Raw genomic sequence first — 19,842 nt, 5'->3', positions numbered from 1 at the left:
TCCTTTCTTCCCTGTTCATAAGATCCAGTCTTTGGGGAACCAGGGCCTCTCCTCAGGAACCAAATCTTCTCTCAGATCCTCTTCTGTTACCCACAGCCAGTCTATTTCACCAACTGCGAACCTAGTCTCTTCCTAGGACTACAGCCTTCTCTGCCTAGGTCCCACCCACATGCATCCCTTCTTTCCAAGATTCTGATGCTTTCCTTCTCTTCAACCCCTGCAGCTATCCCACGCATCCACAGCTATTAAACATGATTTATTCCTTTGAGAGAGGGGACAGGGCAGAAGTTGACAGACCAATAAATATTGCACAGGCCACTGGTGGAAGAAAGATCCAGACCGAGGTAGTTTCTGCAGAAAGGGTGAGGAACCTGGGCAGGAAAGGCACCTGAGATTGTTGGGGCCTGAGTGGAAACGAGTCTTGGGAGTGAGGACGGTCTCTGGTTCCTCCTGACCCCCAGTCTTCTGCCTGAAACAAGGCTCTCAAACCCCTTTAGCCTGGACCAGCTGAGCAGCAGCAGACCGGAGAGCCTGCCTGAGGAGAGGCGGCAATTGACGAAAAGATCGGGTTTCCTTTAGAAGTTCTGATTGGTCGCTTCTACGCGGCGACAACTGACAGTGCCCAGCAGCTGTCATTGGCAGTTGGCCAGAGAGCTGGGCTAACCGGCTCCCATTGGCGGTGGCCTGGGGCTCCGCCTTGGTGAACTTGTTGGGCGTTTTGCCCCGAGCGGGCTAAAAAGACGATGATCTATGGCCTCGGGAGGGACAGTTTTAACCACGGTGCCTGGTGGTTTGTACCACCGAACAGCTGTGATTGGCGGACACTCCTTCTCAGCCCAGCCTTGTTTGGATGTTCACGGCGGGGTGGGACTAAGGGATGGCCTAGAAGCAGAGCCAAAAAGCTTTGACTGGATGTTGGCGGGGGGGGGGGGGGGGGTGCCTAGCAACTGCAGGCTGTCACAACTGCTAGCTTTGTTTAAGCGTGCAGTGTAACGGAAGTGATTGCCTGTAGGCGAGTGAAAGTTAGGGAGGGGCAAATCGGAGTAGCTTTGATTGACAGCTTATCGTGGGGGCGGGGCTTAGTGCCTCCCCAGGTGGCCGAGTGGGGCTGGGCGGAGGTTTCTCTCAGGGCTGGTCACTGCTGGGTGCCGGCTGTGGGGTTTCGGAGATGACTGTGGACAACAGGTCCAGTTTGGGGAAACCCGGGGGTGGGTACATCCCGATGCTGGGGGTGAGGGCCTGCAGGTGGGCCAGGGCCCGAGTTCCGTTGAAGGCCACGTCACAGCCTGACTGGGCCAAGAGCCAGTGCTCTACCTCGGACTGGAGCCACTGGGAGGTCTCTGCGGGGAGAGAAGCAGGTGTTGTTAGGAGGAGGTAACTGGGACCTAGAAGGACCGGAAGGGACAGCAGGGAGGGCACAGGGCAAGGAACATGCGGGGTCTGGGTTTGGGAGAAGCCCAGGGGTAGGCTTGAGGTTAGCAAGTAAGTGGGACAAGGCCTTGAGGGGGTTGGGGGGAGGGGTGCTGTCCAGCTCTGGATCTGTCATCTAGGGACAAGTCAGGGAGGGTCCTGTTGGAAAGGAGACAACCTGAGGCTCACATTGGGAGGGGACAAGAGTCCCTCCTTTGGAAGGAGCGCTAGGGAAGTTGGGACCAAAGGAGGGCGAGCCACTCTAGAAGTCCGATGATCCAAGACCCTTATTCGGGATAAGGTCAGAATAGGGAGCTTATGCCGCTGAATTCCCAGGGACCAGGTCACTACTGGGCCGCGATGGGATGGGGGCAGAGCAGCAAAGGCCGGGGGCGGGGCAAGGGGCGGACCTCAGGGCAGAACCACCCACCAGGGCCAGGGCCCAGGCTTACCCTCCGGCTGGCCGCGCGCGCCCTGGGGCAGCCGGGCCAGGAAGCTGTGGGCTAGCAGAGCCTCCTTGGCATGTTCGTCCTGCGCGCGCAGGGCCAGGGCGCTGAGCAGCTCCGAGTTGTTGGAAGTGCTGCGGTAGTAGAGCATGTGGGCCAGCTCCAGCGCCTGCACGCTGCGCCGCTGTCCGAACATCTGCGGGCAGGACCACACCGCGGGGTCAGCCGGGCTGCCCGGGGGGGGGGGGGGGGGGGGTGGCTGGGGCGGGGGGGGGGAGCGCGGGAGGGGCCGGGACCCGGCGCCCCTACCCATACCACCCCCCCCCCCAAGTCACTAAGTGCTGGGATGGTCCTTTCTGCAGCCTCAGCCAGGCGACCGGGGGTGGGAGAGGCGAGAGGAGGGAGGGCGGGAGGTGCTGGGACCCCACGCCCCTACCTATACACTCCCCCTCCCAGTCACTGAGCGCTGGGAGTGTCCTTCTCGCCTTCTGGCGCGCTCTCCTGGGACTTCCTGGGTTCAGGTCCCCAGGAGCAGTGCCCGGGTGTTTGTATTTCTAACACACACACACTCCCGACGCCGCCGCTTCACGGGTTTGCCTATCTGAGGCACGTATTAATAGATTTGTTCAAGGATTTCCGGGCGATTAGAGCTTTAGCCTTGGAACTCTGTGACGATGATTTTTTTTTAAAGTCCTTATCTTTTAGACACCTACTCAAGTATTTCCAACGATATGTTTAGGATTGACTCCAAAATAACCCAGTGGTGGGTGCGCAGGGGGTCCTTAGGTGAAAACCGAATGACTGTGGATAATTATACACGCCGGATGCCGACGACTCGGGAGCTCATCACGCGGTTCTATTCCCGCATTTGCTTGAAATTTACCGTAATAGAAAGTTTCAAAGGTTAAATTGTCAAGAGAAGTGTTAACGGGAAATAAATACTCCAAGCTTCTTTGAGGGAAGGAGAATGGGGTAGAATGCGGGGAGGGGCAAGTTTGGGGTCCCTACTAAGGAACAGCCCCCTTCCCCACCTTTGCCCCTCCTTGGCTGGACCCCTTTCCCCAAACTTGGCATCCCTAAGGAGGGAAAGGAGAGCCCACAGGTGCCCTCCAGGGCTCACACTAAAACTTCCACTCTGATTGCCCCATTCATCCACAAAATGAGTTCAAGCCCACTGGGTCCCCAAGCCGGCGGGGGCAGGGGGGGAGAGTCCCAACTCTGTCCCCTACCCTCTGTGAGCCCTTGGCTGAGACCTAAGTCCTTTGCAGGGGGCACTGTCAGTCAAATGAGGTTCCAGAAGTTTATGAGACACCTGGCACTGCGCCAGACCCTTAACAAGAATTTTGACATTAGCTACTATGGAATATTCAACCGCACTCCAGGCTAGGTGCCGTCTTTTAAAGGCCCGTACTGTCTGCCGCCCATCTTACACGGGGACCCAAGGTGAAATGCCTCTGAAGTCCTCAGAGTCGTGGAAATGGCTCAAATGACCAGCCCAGGACCAATGACAAGGCTGTGCACAACCCTGCTCTCCCTTGCCGCAAGCCCCACTCAGGCAGTGTCTGTCCCTGTGTGGGAATGAATGGCCATCTCAGCGGGGGGGTGGGGGGTGGGAGTGGGGGGATGGAGAACTGCTGCGTGTGTTAGGGACCCTCCAGGATGAACCACACCCTGGGTTTGCTGTCTTTCTGCCGAGCTTATGCCGCTGAATTCCCAGGCCGGTCATGCTCTGTGGCATGGAGATGACACCAGACCTCTCTCCCTGGAGAGGACAGAGCAGCTGCCACCCAGGTGTTCCCTTTAATCCTCACCGTGGCCCCTCACGGCCCCCCAGCCTACCAGTTCCCCCTCTCTTGTGCTCCAGATCTTGGGTGGCCTCGCCATCTGCCCAGTCCCAGGCCAGACCCCTGGCAGCATCCTTGTTCCCTCCTTGGCAGACTGTCGGTCCCTAGCCCTGTCCTCCTGCCCTGACTTTCTCAGCCCTATCCCCTCTGCAAACTGCCTTGTGCGTGGCCTCCTCCCGCCTGCCCCTGCCCTTTCCAGTTTGTCTCCTCAGGGCCTCAGAGCTGACCCTGCTCCTCCCCCACTCACATCCCTGCCATGGCTCCCCAGGGTCCTCAGAGAGTCCATGCTCCCTGGCCTGATGCTAAGGCCCTGCATGGCCCAGCCCCTGAAGATTTCTCCTGCTCTCAATGCGTCTCCTGTTGATGAGCCAATTCAGCCCAAACATTATCCTGAGCTGCCCTCTCTCTCAGGCCTCCAGGCCTCAGAACAAGCCAAGTCACCCCTGGTCTGTTCTTAGAAAACATTCACTGCCTCATCCTCAAGGTTCAGGGTGGACATTGTGTCCCACAGAGGAGCAACAGTGTCATCGGGCTCCTGCAGTGATCACTGTGACCTCTGTCAGGCATGCTAGCAGTCTGTCCATGCGTCTGTACCCACACTGGGAAGGGTTCCTGAAGCCTTGAGGCAGAGGGTAAAGGGTGAGCGGGGGATGGCCAGCCCAATGGGGTGAAAGGACATCTCAGTCCTTGGTCCTCGGTTGGGAACAGCATTGCAAAGGGGAGAAGAGTGCAGCGAAGCTGTAGAGCGCGGAACAGGAGGGGGTGTGAGCACTATGTTTTGGGGGAGCTGAAGCATACGACTGTGCTGGGTGAGGCTGGGGAAATAGGGTTTCTGGGGCCAGGCTATGAGCAAGGAGCAGAGCCAGCTCTGGGGCCCCTGGGGATGGGCTGGAGAACTGGGACGGGACCGACTGGGGAGGCTGGGAAGACCTGCGTTGTGGCCAGGACAGAGGGAACAAGATGGGTGCAAAATAGGGGCAGTGAGGCCAGGCTGGGGACTGACAAACAGGGGGGTAGGGCAAGGGCCATCTCCAGGGGTCTAGCAAGTAACTGGGGGGACAGGGCCCTCTACAGATGAGAACCATAACCAGAAGTGGGTGTGGGGAGCTGCTGCTGGAGGGGAGGGCAATGTGCCCACATGGGGCTGTTCTGGACTTGGCCTGCTCCAGGCTGAGCATGGAGCCCCGATCTAAGAGATGACAGAGGGCTGCCTGTGCAAACCACAGAAACGGATGAGCTTTTGGTTTGGCGGGGGAAGCGGGTGGCAGGGGAAGAAAGAGGGACGTGCACAAGGCCGCAAAATCAGCTCCCAGGCATCTGATCTGAGACCAGTCCTTAGAAGGGGGTTTGGGGGAAAAGGATCCTGGGCACAGGGGATGAGGTGTCCATGGGAAGGGTGTAGGGACATCCAGGAGTTTGCACCAGAGACAGATACCTGGGAGACACTGACACACAGGAGGGGACAAGAGTGTGCAGCTGGAGGGAGGCTCAGAGGGCCCACATTTAAGGACTGGAGTTTAGCCCAGAGCATGGGAAAACATTCAATGGGGATGCACTAATTAACTAGGGAACTGGGTTTTAACATGGACCCTTGCAGAGCCCAAGAGGCTCCCAGCCCCCTGGAGCCTCAGGGAGGTGGGATGCACGGTGCACCTAGGGCTGAGCCTCTGGGTCCCCTTCCAGACCAGTGGACACCCCTCACCAGCCTCCCTGCCGCTGGGCTCACAGCCCCACCCCCTCTGTGGTGGCTCCACTCCCTCTGGGCTCGAGACTCTGTTGTGGCACTGTGGCACTTTATCCACGAGCTGCCCTGTGGATAAAGCCCGGGGTCCCTATTCTAGCATTCAAGGCCCTTGCCACCCTCTGGGGCCTCACTTCACCCTGTACCCTGGATTCCAGCCCTGTGAGAACCCTCAAGCTGTACTCATTTAGTCCCTTCCCCACTGGGTTCAATCCTCCCTCTTGCAAAGCTTCCCTTAGATCCCACCTGACCCCCTAGTCCTCAGCGGGAGTTGCTATCACCCCACAACCCCCTACACCCCACCCTGGCCCTTCACCCTCTCAGCCAGCCCAGCCTGGCTATTATCTGTAGGCTTTATTACCAGTCCTCCTAAGACCCCGCTGGGATGGCTATAAACAGCTTGAAAAGCAATGGACCAGCGAGTGAATAATCAAGTACAATGGATGCCATACACCAGTCCACACTCCTGGGGCCGGTGCCAGCCCTGGTGAGAATCGGTAAAAGGCAACCCCCCTGGGCCGACTCAGCCTCAGGTCAGCACGCATGGCGCAAGTCAGCTTTCAGCCCCCAGCCCTCCCCTTGGCCTCGAATCCTTGGATGGTGAACAACCTGCGCAACTGTATGAAGCAGCCATGCGTTCATATGTAGCGGAATCAGGAAGAGAGTGTGGTAAAAATAGTTTCCTTGGCCCCAGTCCCAAAGTTTCCAATCAGTCCGTTTGAGCTGGAGCTCAGGAGGCCACATTTATAAAACCGGTCCCCTGGTGATAATGCCACCCCGCCAGGATGAGGAAGCCCGGACTCAGAGAACAACAGCCCAGTTAGTAATAATAATCATCAGAACAGCAAACTTATATGGTACATTTTGTACTATATGTCAGGCTCTGTTCTCAGCATCACCTGTGTCTTCATTCATCCAATCCCCCAACAACCCTGAGAATCAGGTTCTTGTCATCCCCACTCCCCAGATGCAGGAGCAGAAACCCAGAGAGGTTAAGCAATCTGCTCAAGGTCCCATAGCTGGGAGATGGAAGAGCCAGATTCAAACTCAGTGTTGCTCAGGACAACCCTACAAGGCAGGTCTCACTCCTGTCTCCGTTTTCTAGGTGAGGAAACTGAAGCCCCGAGATGTTAAGAGGAAGGTTGCGTAGAGTACAGAGGATGGAGAAGGAAGAGATGGAGGGAATGTGGGAATGACAAAGTAAAGGAGGGAAGGAAGGAAGCACAGCAGGGGGAGGAATGCATGAAAGAAGCAGAAACACAGGGCGGCCCAGCTTCTGGAGCAGGGGGAGGCAGGGACCGCATAGGCACGCCAGTGGCCGGCCACTCACCTTGGATGCCCGCAGGCCCATGAAGATGGCAAAGAGGAGCAGCAGCAGGGAGGTGGCCATCTTGAGGTCTGTGAGCACCACCATGCCCACATTGACGAAGAATGCCAGGCCCGAGACGAAAAGCGTTAGGTTGAGCAGCGCGCGCTGCGTGGTGGACGTGCGGACCTTCAGCTCCGGGAGCAGCTGCTCTAGGCCCTCTAGGGGTGTGTCCTTGAAGCTCTTCAGCACCAGGTGCCCCCGCTTGGTACGGGCGGCCACCACCACCCTCTTGAAATACCTCCTGCCAGACAGAGGGGGGATGGGGGAGGCAGGGTGGTCAGATCACTCTGGGGGAGCACCCTCCGACCCCCTGCCCCGAACACCCAGGACACTCTCTAGCTCTGGAGTTACACACTCAGCATAAAGGCTGCTTAATGGGGACGGAAGGAAACTCAGAAAGAAGACCAGTGTCCAACAACAGGGCATCAGTGAAAATAACACAATCCCCTGTCATTGGACACATAGATGGCTTCCAGCTTTAGGTACTTCGTGAATGGGGAACTGAATGCCGATCTTTTCATTAGTTCTTTTCCTTTCTTTCTTTTTTTTTTTTTTTAAAGATTTTCTTTATTCATTTGAGACAGAGAGTTATTCATTTGAGACAGAGAGATACACACAGAGAGAGGGAGCAGGAGAAAGGGGAGAGGCAGAGGGAGAGGGGGAAGCAGGCTCTCCGCTGAGTCAGGAGCCCTACTTGGGGCTCGATCCCAGGATCTGGAGATCATGACCTGGAGCCGAAGGCAGATGCTTAACCGACTGAGCCACCCAGGTGCCTCTTGGTTATTTTTCAAACTCAAATCCTACTTTCCATTTCGGATGTCTGCGAGGTGCCAGGGAGCGCTATTCAGCTCTGGAGAGGGAGCCAAATGAGTCGGTCTCCGCCTTTGTGGGGCTTCTAGTCCAATGTGAGAGACAGATAAATAAACACACAGTCTGCAAGTATAAATATCTCCTTGGAATAGATTCCTGGAAGTGGAATTACTAAGGGGTATATAGGGATAAAAGGGTTGGTTTTTTGTTTTTTGGGTTTTTTTGTGTTTTGTTTTTGTTTTTTGTCTTTAGGTTTTTTGTTTTGGTTTGGTTTTTTGGATTCATGACCATATTTGATAAACTGACTTCCAGAAAGGCTGGGTAATTTACAGGCCCAAGAGATCTGCCTCTCCTCACCCTGCTCTGTATTAGAGCAGTTTCTGTTTAAAATATAATGTTCACCAGAATCCTGGCTGCGCCATTTTTAAAAAAATGTGGCCTTCTCTTTCTGAGCCTCAGCTGTCCTCATTTGGAAAATGGGAGAAGTGTCCCTACCCTTCCTCTTCCCTGGGCACTGTAGTTCTTACTTTCCCTAGGGGAAAAAAGGACAGCATTTGGATGATCTCCCCACCCCTTTCTTGACTTCCCCTCCCAGGTCCCGATACCCAAATCCAGACACTGACCTGTCAGTCCCCTCTCGACTCTAACCTTGCTCCCTTTCTCTGCAGCTGGGGAACAAGGGCCGCCTCACCTCTCTGCGGGGGGTGACCTGCTGAAGAAGCCACGTTTGGAGCCCACGCTGGACTTACGGGGCATCTGCCCAACTCGCTGGCCCAGGGCCCAGAACTGCATGTAGATATACTGATCCAAATTTATTGTCACCTGACAAGGGGGACAAAGGAAGCAGAGGCAGCTGAGCATGGGCAAGGGTGAGAGCGTAGGCTACTAGAACTAGATGCCCCTCCCCTCAATGATTTCCACTCCTCTCCCAGGCTTATCATCATCTGGGATGGGTCTAGACAGGATGGCCATGTACAGTTGCTCATGTTGTATACTGCACAAGGGCATACTATCTAAGATGGCATCATTTACCTCAAAGTCATTTTTATTACCACATTTCCGAGAATCTAAAATAACACTGATTTTAAGATACCCCATTTTTTTAATTGAATAAATATGACATGCAACACTGTAAGCTTAAGGTATACAGCATGTTACTTTGACACATTTATATATTGCAATAATTGTGAACTGGATATTCCACTATTTTATGAAGCAACTGAAGGAGAATTATATTGTCAGTTAAAACTATGCCATACTACCACTTATAAGTCATATCCCAATTTCAGACAAAATATGACTCTGGAAAAAAAAAGTGTATCTTAAAAATCACTAAATGGGGGATTTTGGAATTTTACAATTTTTATTTTAATTTTGTTGACTTTAAGGATGAGCGTTTTGTATTATTTATTATTACAGCTTTCTGGAAGATGATGATAAAGGCTCTAGTCCTAGGAAGATCCATATATTATGACACTTTTCCAACAGATGGCAGTGCCGTGACTGGGAAAGAGGTACTGCATTCTAATTCACCAAAAATGCTGTGGGCTCACACCCTGTGTTCAGGGCAACTCCCAGCAGCCTCTGCCTCCCAAAGGCTCCATGCTGCCCCAAGGCTTCCTGGAAGTTCCGGGCCTCCCCTAGAAGACAGGCACCTGGACCTCATCCTGAGGGTGATGGACCACCAGAGCGTAGGCTAGGGTGTCCTCCGAGAGCGGGGAGAAGTTGGCCTGGGCCAGCAGGGGCTCCAGAGCCCGGAGCACCTCCTGCTCATTGGACAGACGCTGGGGGTCTGTCAGCGAAGGCTGGTCGAGGGTCTCCCTGTCGGGGTTGATGGGGTCATACAACGCCTGAGAAGAGAGTCAGAGAGAAGAAAAATGGGCTAGGGCACAGCATGAGGGATGGTTCCCGGCCCACCCTTTAGGGGATGGGGTGCCCCAGAGCTTGTGCTGGGCTCTCTCCCCTTCTCTCTCCTCGCGCTTACCTTCAGTAGCCTCATTACTCCCATCCCTTTAAACATCGCTCTGCGAATCTGTGTCTCTCTGGGCAACTTCACATCTCTAGCCCGGACCCGTCCTCCAAGTTTCCAGACCTGATACCCAGTTCCGGGATATGAGCATCTGTCCCCAGTAACAGAGGGGAAGAGGGATGCAAGGATGCAGAGGGAGAATATGTTTCCCAGTCTCTCCGGAGGCTAGATGTGGCCAGAAGGCAGGTCTCATCCACGGACCGTGAACAGAAAGGCTGCAAAAGGTCCGACTTCCCCCTCACTTCTCGCTCCCCTACATCTCCACTCTTTTCCTTCAACTGCTGGCTGAAAACACAGCTTTGCCCCCGGCTTAGTTTTGACCACACAGATGGAGACAGCATTCTAAGGAATGCCACAGCAACACGAAGGAAGGACCCTGGGTCCTAGAATAATAACCTCATTTGGAACCCTGGCCCACTTGTCACCGGATAGTGAAGGGGGAGAGAAATAATCCCCCACTTCCTTTTTTGTTTTTTTGTTTTTTGTTTTCAAGATTTTATTTATTTGACAGAGAAAGAGTGAGAGAGGGAACACAAGCAGCAGGAGTAGGAAAGGGAGAAGCAGGTTCCCACTGAGCAAGGAGCCCAATGCAGGGCCTGATCCCAGGACCCCAGGATCATGACCTGAGTCAAAGGGAGACACTTAATGACTGGACCACCCAGGCGTCCCCTTCTACTTCCTTTAAGATTTTTTTTAACTTATTTATTTGAGAGAGAATGAGAGAGAGCACAAGGGCAGGGAGGGTCAGAGGGAGAAACAGACTCCCGGCTGAGCAGGGAGCCCGATGTGGGATTTGATCCCAACACTCCAGGATCATGACCTGATCCAAAGGCAGTCGCTTAACCAACTGAGCCACCCAGGCATCCCTCTCTGCTTCCTTTAAACCACTGTGTCATGGGGTCTGCTTGTTACAGCAGCTAAGCCTTTATACTGACTAAAGCAAACTCTCCAGTTGACATCCCTTGTGGGATGTCAGTTGCCTCAAATGCAGCATGTCCAGCCACAGGTCATGTCCTTCTACCCCCATCTTCCAATAAATTTGAGTTTCTTCTCCCAGACCTCTTCCTTTGGCAACCAGCCCTGGCCTCCACCCCAAGCATCAGACAGTCATAGTCAATGATCTCTTCCGTACCTCTCATTGGAAACGGCATCTCACAGCTAACCCAGCCAGAAGAGAGTGCCTCATTTCTTCCTTCCCCTCCACCAGCCTTCTCTCTAAAGGAAATAGTACTGGGATGCCTGGGTGGTTCAGTGGGTTAAGCTGCTGCCTTTGGCTCAGGTCATGATCCCAGGGTCCTGGGATCGAATCCCACATTGGGCTCCTTGCTCGGCAGGGAGCCTGTCTCTCTCTGCCTCTGCCTTCCTCTCTGCCTGCGTGTGTGCTTTCTCTCTCTCTCTTTCTGACAAATAAATAAATAAATCAAGTCTTTTTAAATAAATAAATAAAGGAAATAGTACTACCCGAATCTACAGACGCTCTGATCAGATGTTTTGGAGGCACCCCTGATCCCTTCCTTCTCTTCACCACCCTCTCCAACCCTTTAGCAAGTTCACAGGCTAGACCCTTGAGTTGCCCTTGAATCCATCTGCCCCCTCCCCCATCTCCATGGCCACCTTTTCCTCCTGCCCCAACAACTGCATTGGGCTTCTGTTCTTCCTGCTTCTTTGCTCACCACTTCCAAACCGCTCTCCTCAAAGAGCTTATTCAGACTAGAAACAGATCCCGCAACCTCTCCCCTCCAACCCCCCGCAGTGGCATAAATACCAGAACTTGTCCACCACCTCCAAGGTCCCCCACAAACTGGCCTCTGCTCTGCCCATTTCATTTTATATACCCACAACCCCCTCCTCCCCTACCCACAAGAAAAGAAAAAATGCTGACTCAGTGAATGAATGCAGGAAGAGTTTCTGGGTACCTAGGCTCTTTGCTGGTTTCAGGATGACTTGTGACTTGTCCCAGACTATATAGTGAACCTCATGGAGGGATCATTGGTCCAGAAGCCCAGTACCCTGTGTGTCTCAGGACAGGTAGCCCTAAGGAACAACTTGTCTAGGCCAAGTGTGATTTTGAATTAGTGGAAGGAAAGAGGTACTCCAAGTGGGAAGAACACCCGGGCAGAAGTTTGGAGGCAGGGAGGCCCGGGGCCATGGAAACCACTGAGCAGGGGGACAGGACAGCTAGGACAGCTGAGCCTCAGCAAGTCCCCTTCCAAGTGAACTCCCATGGCTGGGGCGTGCTGCCCGAGGACAGGACTCTGGCCCAACGCTGGGGCCTGTGCCAGAAGCCCTTCAGGTCCCACAGGCCAAGTTCTCGGACTCACAGAGTGACCTTGAGAAATTCCACTGCCAGGACTGAGCCGCAGTTTGAGGGGGAGGGAAGCTCATAGCCAAAGGAGAGAGAAATCTGCATTCATCAAGCATCCGCTGAGAGCCAAATTCTCTTCTGGACTCCTCCCATCCATCTCCACCCACGGCTCCCGGCCAGAAACCTGGATGTCACAGGTGACCCCTGGATGTCACAGGTGACCCCTGCTACTCCCTTCCCCCATGCAATGAGCCCTGCTGGCTCTACCTCCAAAACAGATCACCACTTTGCACCACCCCCCTCGCCCTACCCCATCCACACCCCCATCTGCTCCTCCTGCCTGGAGGAGTCCAACAGCCTTCTCAATGGTCTCCCCACATCCCCTTACCCCACTCCCAACAATCTGCTTTCTACACAGCAGCCAAGATTCTATCAAACCATAACAACAACAGTAATAAATGATAGTGCACATTTATATAGAACTTTCTACACACCAGGGACTGCTTGAAGCAGGTTGTTCTCACCATGTGACAAGGTACTATTGTTACCTTCATTTACAGAAATGGGAACTGAGGCACAGAGAGGTTAAGTAACTGCCCAAGGTCACAGCGAAGAAGTGTTATATCAGGAAATTACACTTCTAACTACGTCGATCTCCTGCTAAAATCATTCCAAGGCTCCTACTGCCCTCAGAAAATAGGATCATGCTTTGTACTGTGTCCTGCAAGGCCTCAGAGGACCTAACACCACAATCCCCCTTGGTGGCTCAACACCAGCCACACTGGTGTAAGTTCCTCCAGGCACAGGGACATTGTACATGCTGTTAAAAGACTCTCCCTGCCCCCCTCCCTGTCCACTACTTAAGTCCTATTCTTCTACAACATTCCAGTTCCCTTATCACTCTCAAAGAGCCATTCTTCGCTCCTTAGGCTGAGCAGAGCTGCCCTGTGAGGTTGGGCAGATTGGGCACTGCACAAATGTGCCAGATCTAATGAGCACCATTTTAGATGCAGTAGACATATACATTTATCCTGTCACTCTTTCAGATGAAAATAAAGAATGTAGAGTAACACCATCCAACAGAACTGCTGACAATGACAGAAACATCAAGATCTGCACCATCCAATAGCCTGGTCACAGGTGGCTACTGAGCCCTTGAAATGGGGTGAATACAATGGAAGAACGGAATTTCACAATTTTATTTAATTGCAATGATCTCAAATTTAAACACAGCCACATGTGGATAGCAACTACCATATTATGCAGCACCAGTCAAGAGAAAGGAGTGCATTTCACCAATTTGCACACGGACTTCGGTACAGAAACCAAGGTCAGCTTTGCTATCTGCTGCTATGAACCATGCCCAGTGAGTTCACTGTCTGAATTTATCCACTCATCGAGGAGAGCACCTGACTTCCACCTGTCCGCACCACTTAAGTTCAGCTCCTTGAGGGCAAGGTACATGCATGAATTTGCTGCTGACGTTCCCGAGCCCCAATCAACGCTTGCCGGCAGACGTCCAAATGGGCCTTCTGACACCTGCACGCGGGCATCTGATGGGCTCCTCTCAAACCCACTGCCTCCCAAACTGGAGTCTTGAAACTCCTCAGACCTGATTCTCCTGCCACCTTACCTGGCTCAGAAGAGGCCAAGTCCGTCCAACTCCTCTATTTCTCACACACTGAACCCACTGGCAAATCTTGGTGGCCCCACATTCAAAACAGATCCAGAATCTGATCATTTCTCATCACCACCCCCTACCACCCCCCTCTCGCCCCAGGTCTGAGCTACCCTTACACCCTGGACTGTGGCAGTGGCCTGGGCACTGGTCCCCCTACACACATCCTCCAGACCCAACCCAGTCTGTTCCCCAGGCAGCCGCCAGAGGGCACCTGTTGTCATTGAAGCCAGCTCCCATCCCTCTGCTCAGAGCCCTCTGGTGGCTTCCACCTCACTCAGAGTCAAAGCAAAGTGCTCACCAAGAAGCTCTGCAGAATCTGGGCCCCAGCCCCAGCCTGCTCTCATTTCTGGCCCTCTTCCCCAGATTCTTTGCTGCACACCATGCACACTCCTGCCACAGGGCCTTTGCGCTTACCATTCCCACAGATCTCTTGGCTCACTCTTGCCTCCTTCAGGTCTCTGCTCAAATGTCATCCTCTCTGTGAGGCCTTCCCTGACTATTCTACCTAAAATTGCAAAACATTCCTGCTTGCTTTTTCTTCTTAATTAGGTTACCAGATTTAGAAAAAAAATTAAATTAAATTAAATTAAATTAAATTAAATTAAATGCAGTACACCAACTTAGATTTGATTTCCAGATCAACAATTAACAATTTTATATTTGAGGACTGTATTATATAGGACATAATTCTACTGCAAAAGAAAAAAGTTATTCATAGCTTATCTGAAATTTAAATTTAACTGGGTGGAGAGGGTTGAACTGTATCCTCCAAAAATTCACATTTCTTTGGAACCTCAAAATATGACCTCACTCAGAAATAGGGTCTTTGCCGGTCTAATTAGGTAAGAATCCCAGGATGAGATCATCCTGGATTAGGGAGGGCCTAAATCCAATGAGTATGTCCTTTATAAGAGACAGAAAAGGACAAGCGGAGTCACAAAGAAGGTGATATGAAGACGGGAGACAGAGGTTGGACTGTTGTTGTCTACAAGCTGAGAAAGGCCAAGGATAGCAGCCTGGATGGCTCAGCCAGTTGAGCATCAGACTCTTGGTTTCCACTTGGGTCGTGATCTGGGGGTCGTCAGTTCGACCCCCACATCAGACTCTAAGCTGAGAGTCGCGCCTGCTTGGCTCTCTCTCTCCCTCTGTCCCTCCCCCTGCTCGCTTTCTCTCTCAAATAAATAAATAAATAAATATTTAAAATATGTACATACATACCCACTGAATGAATTCAAGGATGAATAAGGGAAAGGAAGTGCAGAGAGAGGTCACCTGTCAAGGTCACTGTTGGGCTGATAAACAACATAGCCAGCTCTCTGCCTGCCCAGGGGCGGCTTCCTCAGGGAACTTAGGTCATCAGGAAAAGGTCCCCCATGGTGTCCACCTGTCTCTGTTCCCACCCTTCCCTTCACCTCTTAGTGTCACAGTTTAAAATCTCCTGCCTCTTGGCACCTGGGTGGCTCAGTGGGATAAAGCCTCTGCCTTCAGCTCAGGTCATGAACCCAGGGTCCTGGGATGGAGCCCTGCATCAGGCTCTCTGCTCGGTGGGGAGCCTGCTCCCCCGCCCCCGGCCTGCTTCTCTGCCTACTTGTGATCTCAGTCTGTAAAATAAATAAAATCTTAAAAAAAAAAAAAAATCTCCTGCCGCAGTGGTAATATGCATCTTCATTTTACATGTGTTCTGTGTTTCCATATATTTAACTGTTTATAGAATAAGATAATTTTCTAAATAAGTTTAAAAAAAAAAAAAAAAAAAACCTGCCTCTCACGGACCCCAGGCTAGGGCTCGGAGGCAGCTAGACCTGGCTGCAGATCCTGGCTCGGCCAGGCCCTCCCAGAGCCTCCGTGTCTGCATCTGTAAATGGGGCTGATGGCAGCTGCCCCTCGATGCCATAGAAAGGGGTCCGTGAGCCTGACCAGGAGTGTGTGCTCAGTGGCAAGGGGCTATTGTCACTGCCCCTCAAAGCACAGAGGGGACATGTCAGGGCAGTGTGCAGTAAGGGTGGGCTCAACATGCCTGGGTAGTCCAAAACCTGCACATTCCAGAGGACTGCCCCTGGCCTTGGCTCCTGGGTTACTTCTAAGGCCTTGGAAATGTTTGCTTGCTAAGAGGATCTGGGTTTCCCTGGGGCCTTGGGCCACAGCAGCCAGTCTATGCTAACAGTGTGATTCATGGTAGGGGCCTTGGCTACGGAGGAGCAGTTTCATGGCCCTGGAGGGTGACTGAGTAGCTAAGGCCGGCCAAGCCAGCACTGACCAACCCTCAGTAACCATCCTGGATCCCAGCTGGGGCGCCTGGCTGGCTCGGTCACTGGAGCATGCAACTCTCGTTCTTGGGGCTGGGGTTCGAGCCTCACACTGGGTGCAGAAGTTACTTAAAAATAAAATCTTAAAAAAAAAAATCCTGGACTCCAGGGCTCAGGTGAATTTCCCTGGCAGGCCAATGTACTCCATACACGCTATCCCACCTTGCTGGTGAGAGAACTAATTGTCATCTTGTAAGAAACTTCTGGGAGAGATGGCGTGGCCTCTTTGGAACCCCACCCCAGGGCCTTTTTCCTTTGCTGACTTTGTTCGCTATCCTTTTGTTGTAATAAACTATTACTGTGAGCCTAACAGCTTTTCTGAGCTCAGTGAGTCACACAGAGAAAATCACTGAGGCCGATCACTGTCTCAGGGACCCCTCCCCACCGCCACCCCCCACCAGGATCCTGGGAGCGGAAGGGGGAGGATGTGAGAATGTGGCTTGATGACATCACCCTTCCCTGGGGTTCCACTTCTCTGTCTAGCTGCTCTTTGGCTGTCCCCCTCACCGGTCTAGTTCCCCTTCCTGATCTCAAGCCTGGCATGTCCCAGGGCTCCACTAATCCCCCTATTGATCTCATCAGCAAAATCTAAATGCTCCCAGGGGATGCTGCTCAGCCCAGACCCCTCCCATGACCTCCGGAACCCCCATTTGGGTCCATCTTTCCATCTGGCTGTCTTATAGGCATCTCAGATCCCTAAGTGCAAAACGGAGCTCGCGTCATCCCTGCAGATCTGCCTCCCGCCCCCGCTCTGTCCTCCGCATCTTGGTAAATGGCAGCTCCATTCTTCCAAGGGAGCGGGCCCAAACGGCTGGAGGCCCCCCCTGGCTTCTTCCTCTCCCTCACCGCCCGCCTGCCCAGCCAAACGCTGATGCCATCCCACCATTACCAGCATCTGACCACTTTTCCCCATTTCCACAGCTATTACCCTTGCTGGGGCTGCCATTATCCCTTACCTGGACAAACATAATTGACTCTGAATAGATCTCCCTGCCTCCGATAGTCTGTTCCAGAAGGATCCCGTTAGCACCTAAATCAGCACATGTCCCTCCTCTGCTCAGAGCCCTCCCGTGGCTTCCAGATCACCTAAGGAAACAATTTACCCCCGACCCTTCTCTGCCTTCATCTTCTGCCGGCTCTCCCTCCCTCACTGCCCCCCAGCCACAGGGCTCCCTGCCTTGTTCTCCCAACTCTCTGTGCCCCAGGACATTTGTATCTGCTTTTCTGCCTAGAATATCTGCCTAGAATACTCCCCGCTGCCTGCCACCAGACATCTATAGGGCTCTCTTTCTGTGTCTCCACCCAGGTCTTCACTCAACTGTCACCTCCTCAGAGAAGGCTTCCCTGACCACCCTAGTCTAAAACAGGCCCTCATGTCATCCTTCCCTATCCCACTACTCTGCTTCATTGTTCTTCACAGCACTTATGGCTCTGGGCCATCCCATTTCATATTCATTCATTCATTCTTTCATTCATTGTCTCCCCAACCAGAATTTCAGTTCCACAGGGACGTGGCTTCATCTGTCTGCTCACTGATGCTTAGAGCAGGGCTGGGTTCCAAAGAGAGTCTCAGAGGATTCTTATTGAATGAACAGATAAGCAAACAGGCACACCAAGGATGGTGCCAGGGGCCTGGTCCTCACCTGCAGCCGGGCCAGGATGTGGTGGTAGTGGAACAGGGTGCAGAAGTCCACGTGGGCCGCAAAATCGGCTAAAGCTGCCTTCTCCTTGGGGCTGGAGTGGAATTCCTATTACCTCAGGAGGCAAAACTTCTCGTTAGGTTTCTTTCCCCTTTCCTCTCGGGGTGGGATTTCTTTCTCTGGCAGTCCATATGATCTGGGTTTTAATTTAAAGATTTTGTTTTGCTTGGGGTAGGGGGAGCAGCCAATTTTACTGACCAAGAAACTGAGACAGCCCGGTGTAGTGGAAAACAGACAGCGGAAAGAGCTAGAAGGTCAAGTTCCCGCTTTGACACTCACTTGCTGACATTGACACAGTGATGGTGTACCAGCTGCAGCTCGCTGGTCTATCACCCTCCAGAGGCTGCACAGGGCTGGATGGAATTATATTTAAACCCCCATTTTTCAGAAGGGGAAACTGAGGCTCAGTGGAAGTCACTCACTGAGGGCCACAGTATTTGTAGGAAAAGAAGCTGAGACTCTGATCAGGGCCTGTGACTCCAGAACACACATATTTAACCACTTCTTTATGCTTCCTACCTCTGTGCTCTAGATCAATGTCTTCACCTCCCTGAGCCTGTTCCCTCATCAGCAACAGAGGACCACACCCTCTTTTTGAGAGAGCGATGGTGAGAATGAGATGCAGTTCCATGTCCCTGTACAATAGTGTTTGTGTGTGTTGATACCTACGTGTGTGCTTGTGAATAAAGTCTAGCATTGACCTTAGTACATACAGAGGTATTCAATAAATAATTTTTAAATAAATGAATGATAATCCTCACTAATGACAAGTAGGATGATGAGAGTAGGGTAAGAGCTTAGCTCTGGAGCTGGGCCCTCAGTGCAGCAGGTGCCTAATGCCTCACTAGAGATCACAGTCCTTACCCTGCTCTGGAGTCAGGCCACTTTGGTTCTAACCTGGGCCACAACATCATCACCTTGATAAGTCACTTTCTCTCCTCACCTGTTTCAGTCACCTCAGTTGTAAAATAGGGACCATGGTAGTCTCTCTCTTACTGGGTTGTTCTGATGACTCAACAAGATGTGGAAAATGCTTAGCACTGTGCCATACAGTAAGAGCTAAAACAGTGTGATAATTATGATGATGTTTTCACTAGTATAATAATTATTATTACATGGTAGTAATAGTAATGATGAGGATGATTATTATACCCATTTTGCAGAGGGAAAACCCATGCCCCAGAGAGGGCTTGCTCAAGGCCCTAGAACAAGGGAGAGTCCGGAATTGCTTCTACATCAGCACCTCACAGGTCTGTCCCTGAATGCCTACCCGGGAGAATAAAGGGAACGGAACTACAACTCCCAGGAGGCTCCAGGACAGCCCTCTATGGCACGAAGGGCTGTGCCACCGCGATGCCTGCCGGGAGCCGTAGTCCCCAGGCTCTCGGACCCGGGACGGGCGGTACCTGTGTCAGGAGGCGGAGCAGCTGCTCCTTGGAGAAAGGGATGAACCGCTCGCGGTACTGCTGGGCCCAGTCGCGGGGCTCCGTGGGGTTCCACATCTTGCGGTACTCCCCCATCTTGGCCGCCAGCGACGACAGGGCCCGGGGGGGCCCGAGGAGCGTAGGCAACAGGGACCATACTCGGACCCTGGATCCCCAGACCCCCCGGGTCACATGCAGCATGGCCAGACCCTTTCCCCGGAGCCTGAACAAGGGAAATGAACAGGGGTCAAAGGTCATCTAGAGGAACCGTACCCTCCCACCTCCAGGGGCCGTCCCTTCCCCAGGCAGGGCGCAGAGCCCAACTGCTCGTTGGCAGCGCGTCTTGCCTGTGCCCTCCCACATTGCTCCTGTGGCCCCGAACTGCAGGCAGGGGTCAGAAGTCTTGAGTCCTGGGGCGTTTTAAGGGCCCAGAGACCCTATATTGGTACAACGGGTTTCTGCGGGGTCTAGGCAGCAGGTGGATCTTAGGAGCATAGGAGATGCTCGGAAATGCTACATAGGGGGTGTAGGGCGGCCCTCCCCCGGCCATGCAATCCTCCGCCCTCTCCCTCACCTTAGCCAACGCTCGACTGTCATTGAGCCTCCTGCGCATGTGTAGGAAGGTGTCCTGGGTCCCCCAGTTTCTGCTTCAGCCTGCAGTAAGACGCATGCGCAAAGCCTGGGTCATCTAAAGCCGTCCATCTTTCCCCTAACGCCCTGTCTCAACTGCGCGTGCGCAATCTGCCGGCCTTTCTTCTCGCGCCCTGTTTGAGTGCG

The 19,842-nt window shown here is 53.0% G+C and overlaps 1 protein-coding gene across 2 annotated transcripts; it reads right to left on the bottom strand.

Moving 5' to 3' along the window:
- Positions 1-240: 240 nt before the first annotated feature.
- TMEM143 (transmembrane protein 143) lies at positions 241-19,830 on the bottom strand. 2 transcript variants are annotated; one of them, XM_059152588.1, is made up of 8 exons: positions 19,640-19,827; positions 19,048-19,288; positions 17,585-17,689; positions 9,276-9,470; positions 8,312-8,442; positions 6,772-7,051; positions 1,863-2,052; positions 241-1,340 (listed from the first exon to the last, which is right to left on the bottom strand). In XM_059152588.1, exons 1-8 carry the CDS (start codon positions 19,660-19,662, stop codon positions 1,126-1,128), a joined length of 1,380 nt encoding a protein of 459 aa, XP_059008571.1. In that variant the 5' UTR covers positions 19,663-19,827; the 3' UTR covers positions 241-1,125. The 2 variants fall into 2 exon arrangements, with proteins under 2 accessions (XP_059008571.1, XP_059008572.1); XM_059152589.1 differs by lacking the exon at positions 9,276-9,470 and having other exon boundaries at positions 19,640-19,830.
- Positions 19,831-19,842: the final 12 nt, after the last annotated feature.

The sequence above is a fragment of the Mustela lutreola genome, chromosome 16, assembly GCF_030435805.1.
Source record: "Mustela lutreola isolate mMusLut2 chromosome 16, mMusLut2.pri, whole genome shotgun sequence".
Lineage (NCBI taxonomy): Eukaryota > Metazoa > Chordata > Mammalia > Carnivora > Mustelidae > Mustela > Mustela lutreola.
The sequence above is the reverse complement of the archived record's forward strand: the minus strand, read 5'-3'. Positions and strand labels throughout refer to the sequence as shown.

Coding starts and splice junctions, on each gene's coding strand:
- TMEM143 (XM_059152588.1), bottom strand. CDS start 19,662: ATGACAGTCGAGCGTTGGCTAAG. Junction 9,471..17,584: donor ACATCCTGGCCCGGCTGCAG/GTGAGGACCAGG, acceptor CTCTCTTCTCAG/GCGTTGTATGACCCCATCAA. Junction 2,053..6,771: donor TGGGCCTGCGGGCATCCAAG/GTGAGTGGCCGG, acceptor TCCTGCCCGCAG/ATGTTCGGACAGCGGCGCAG.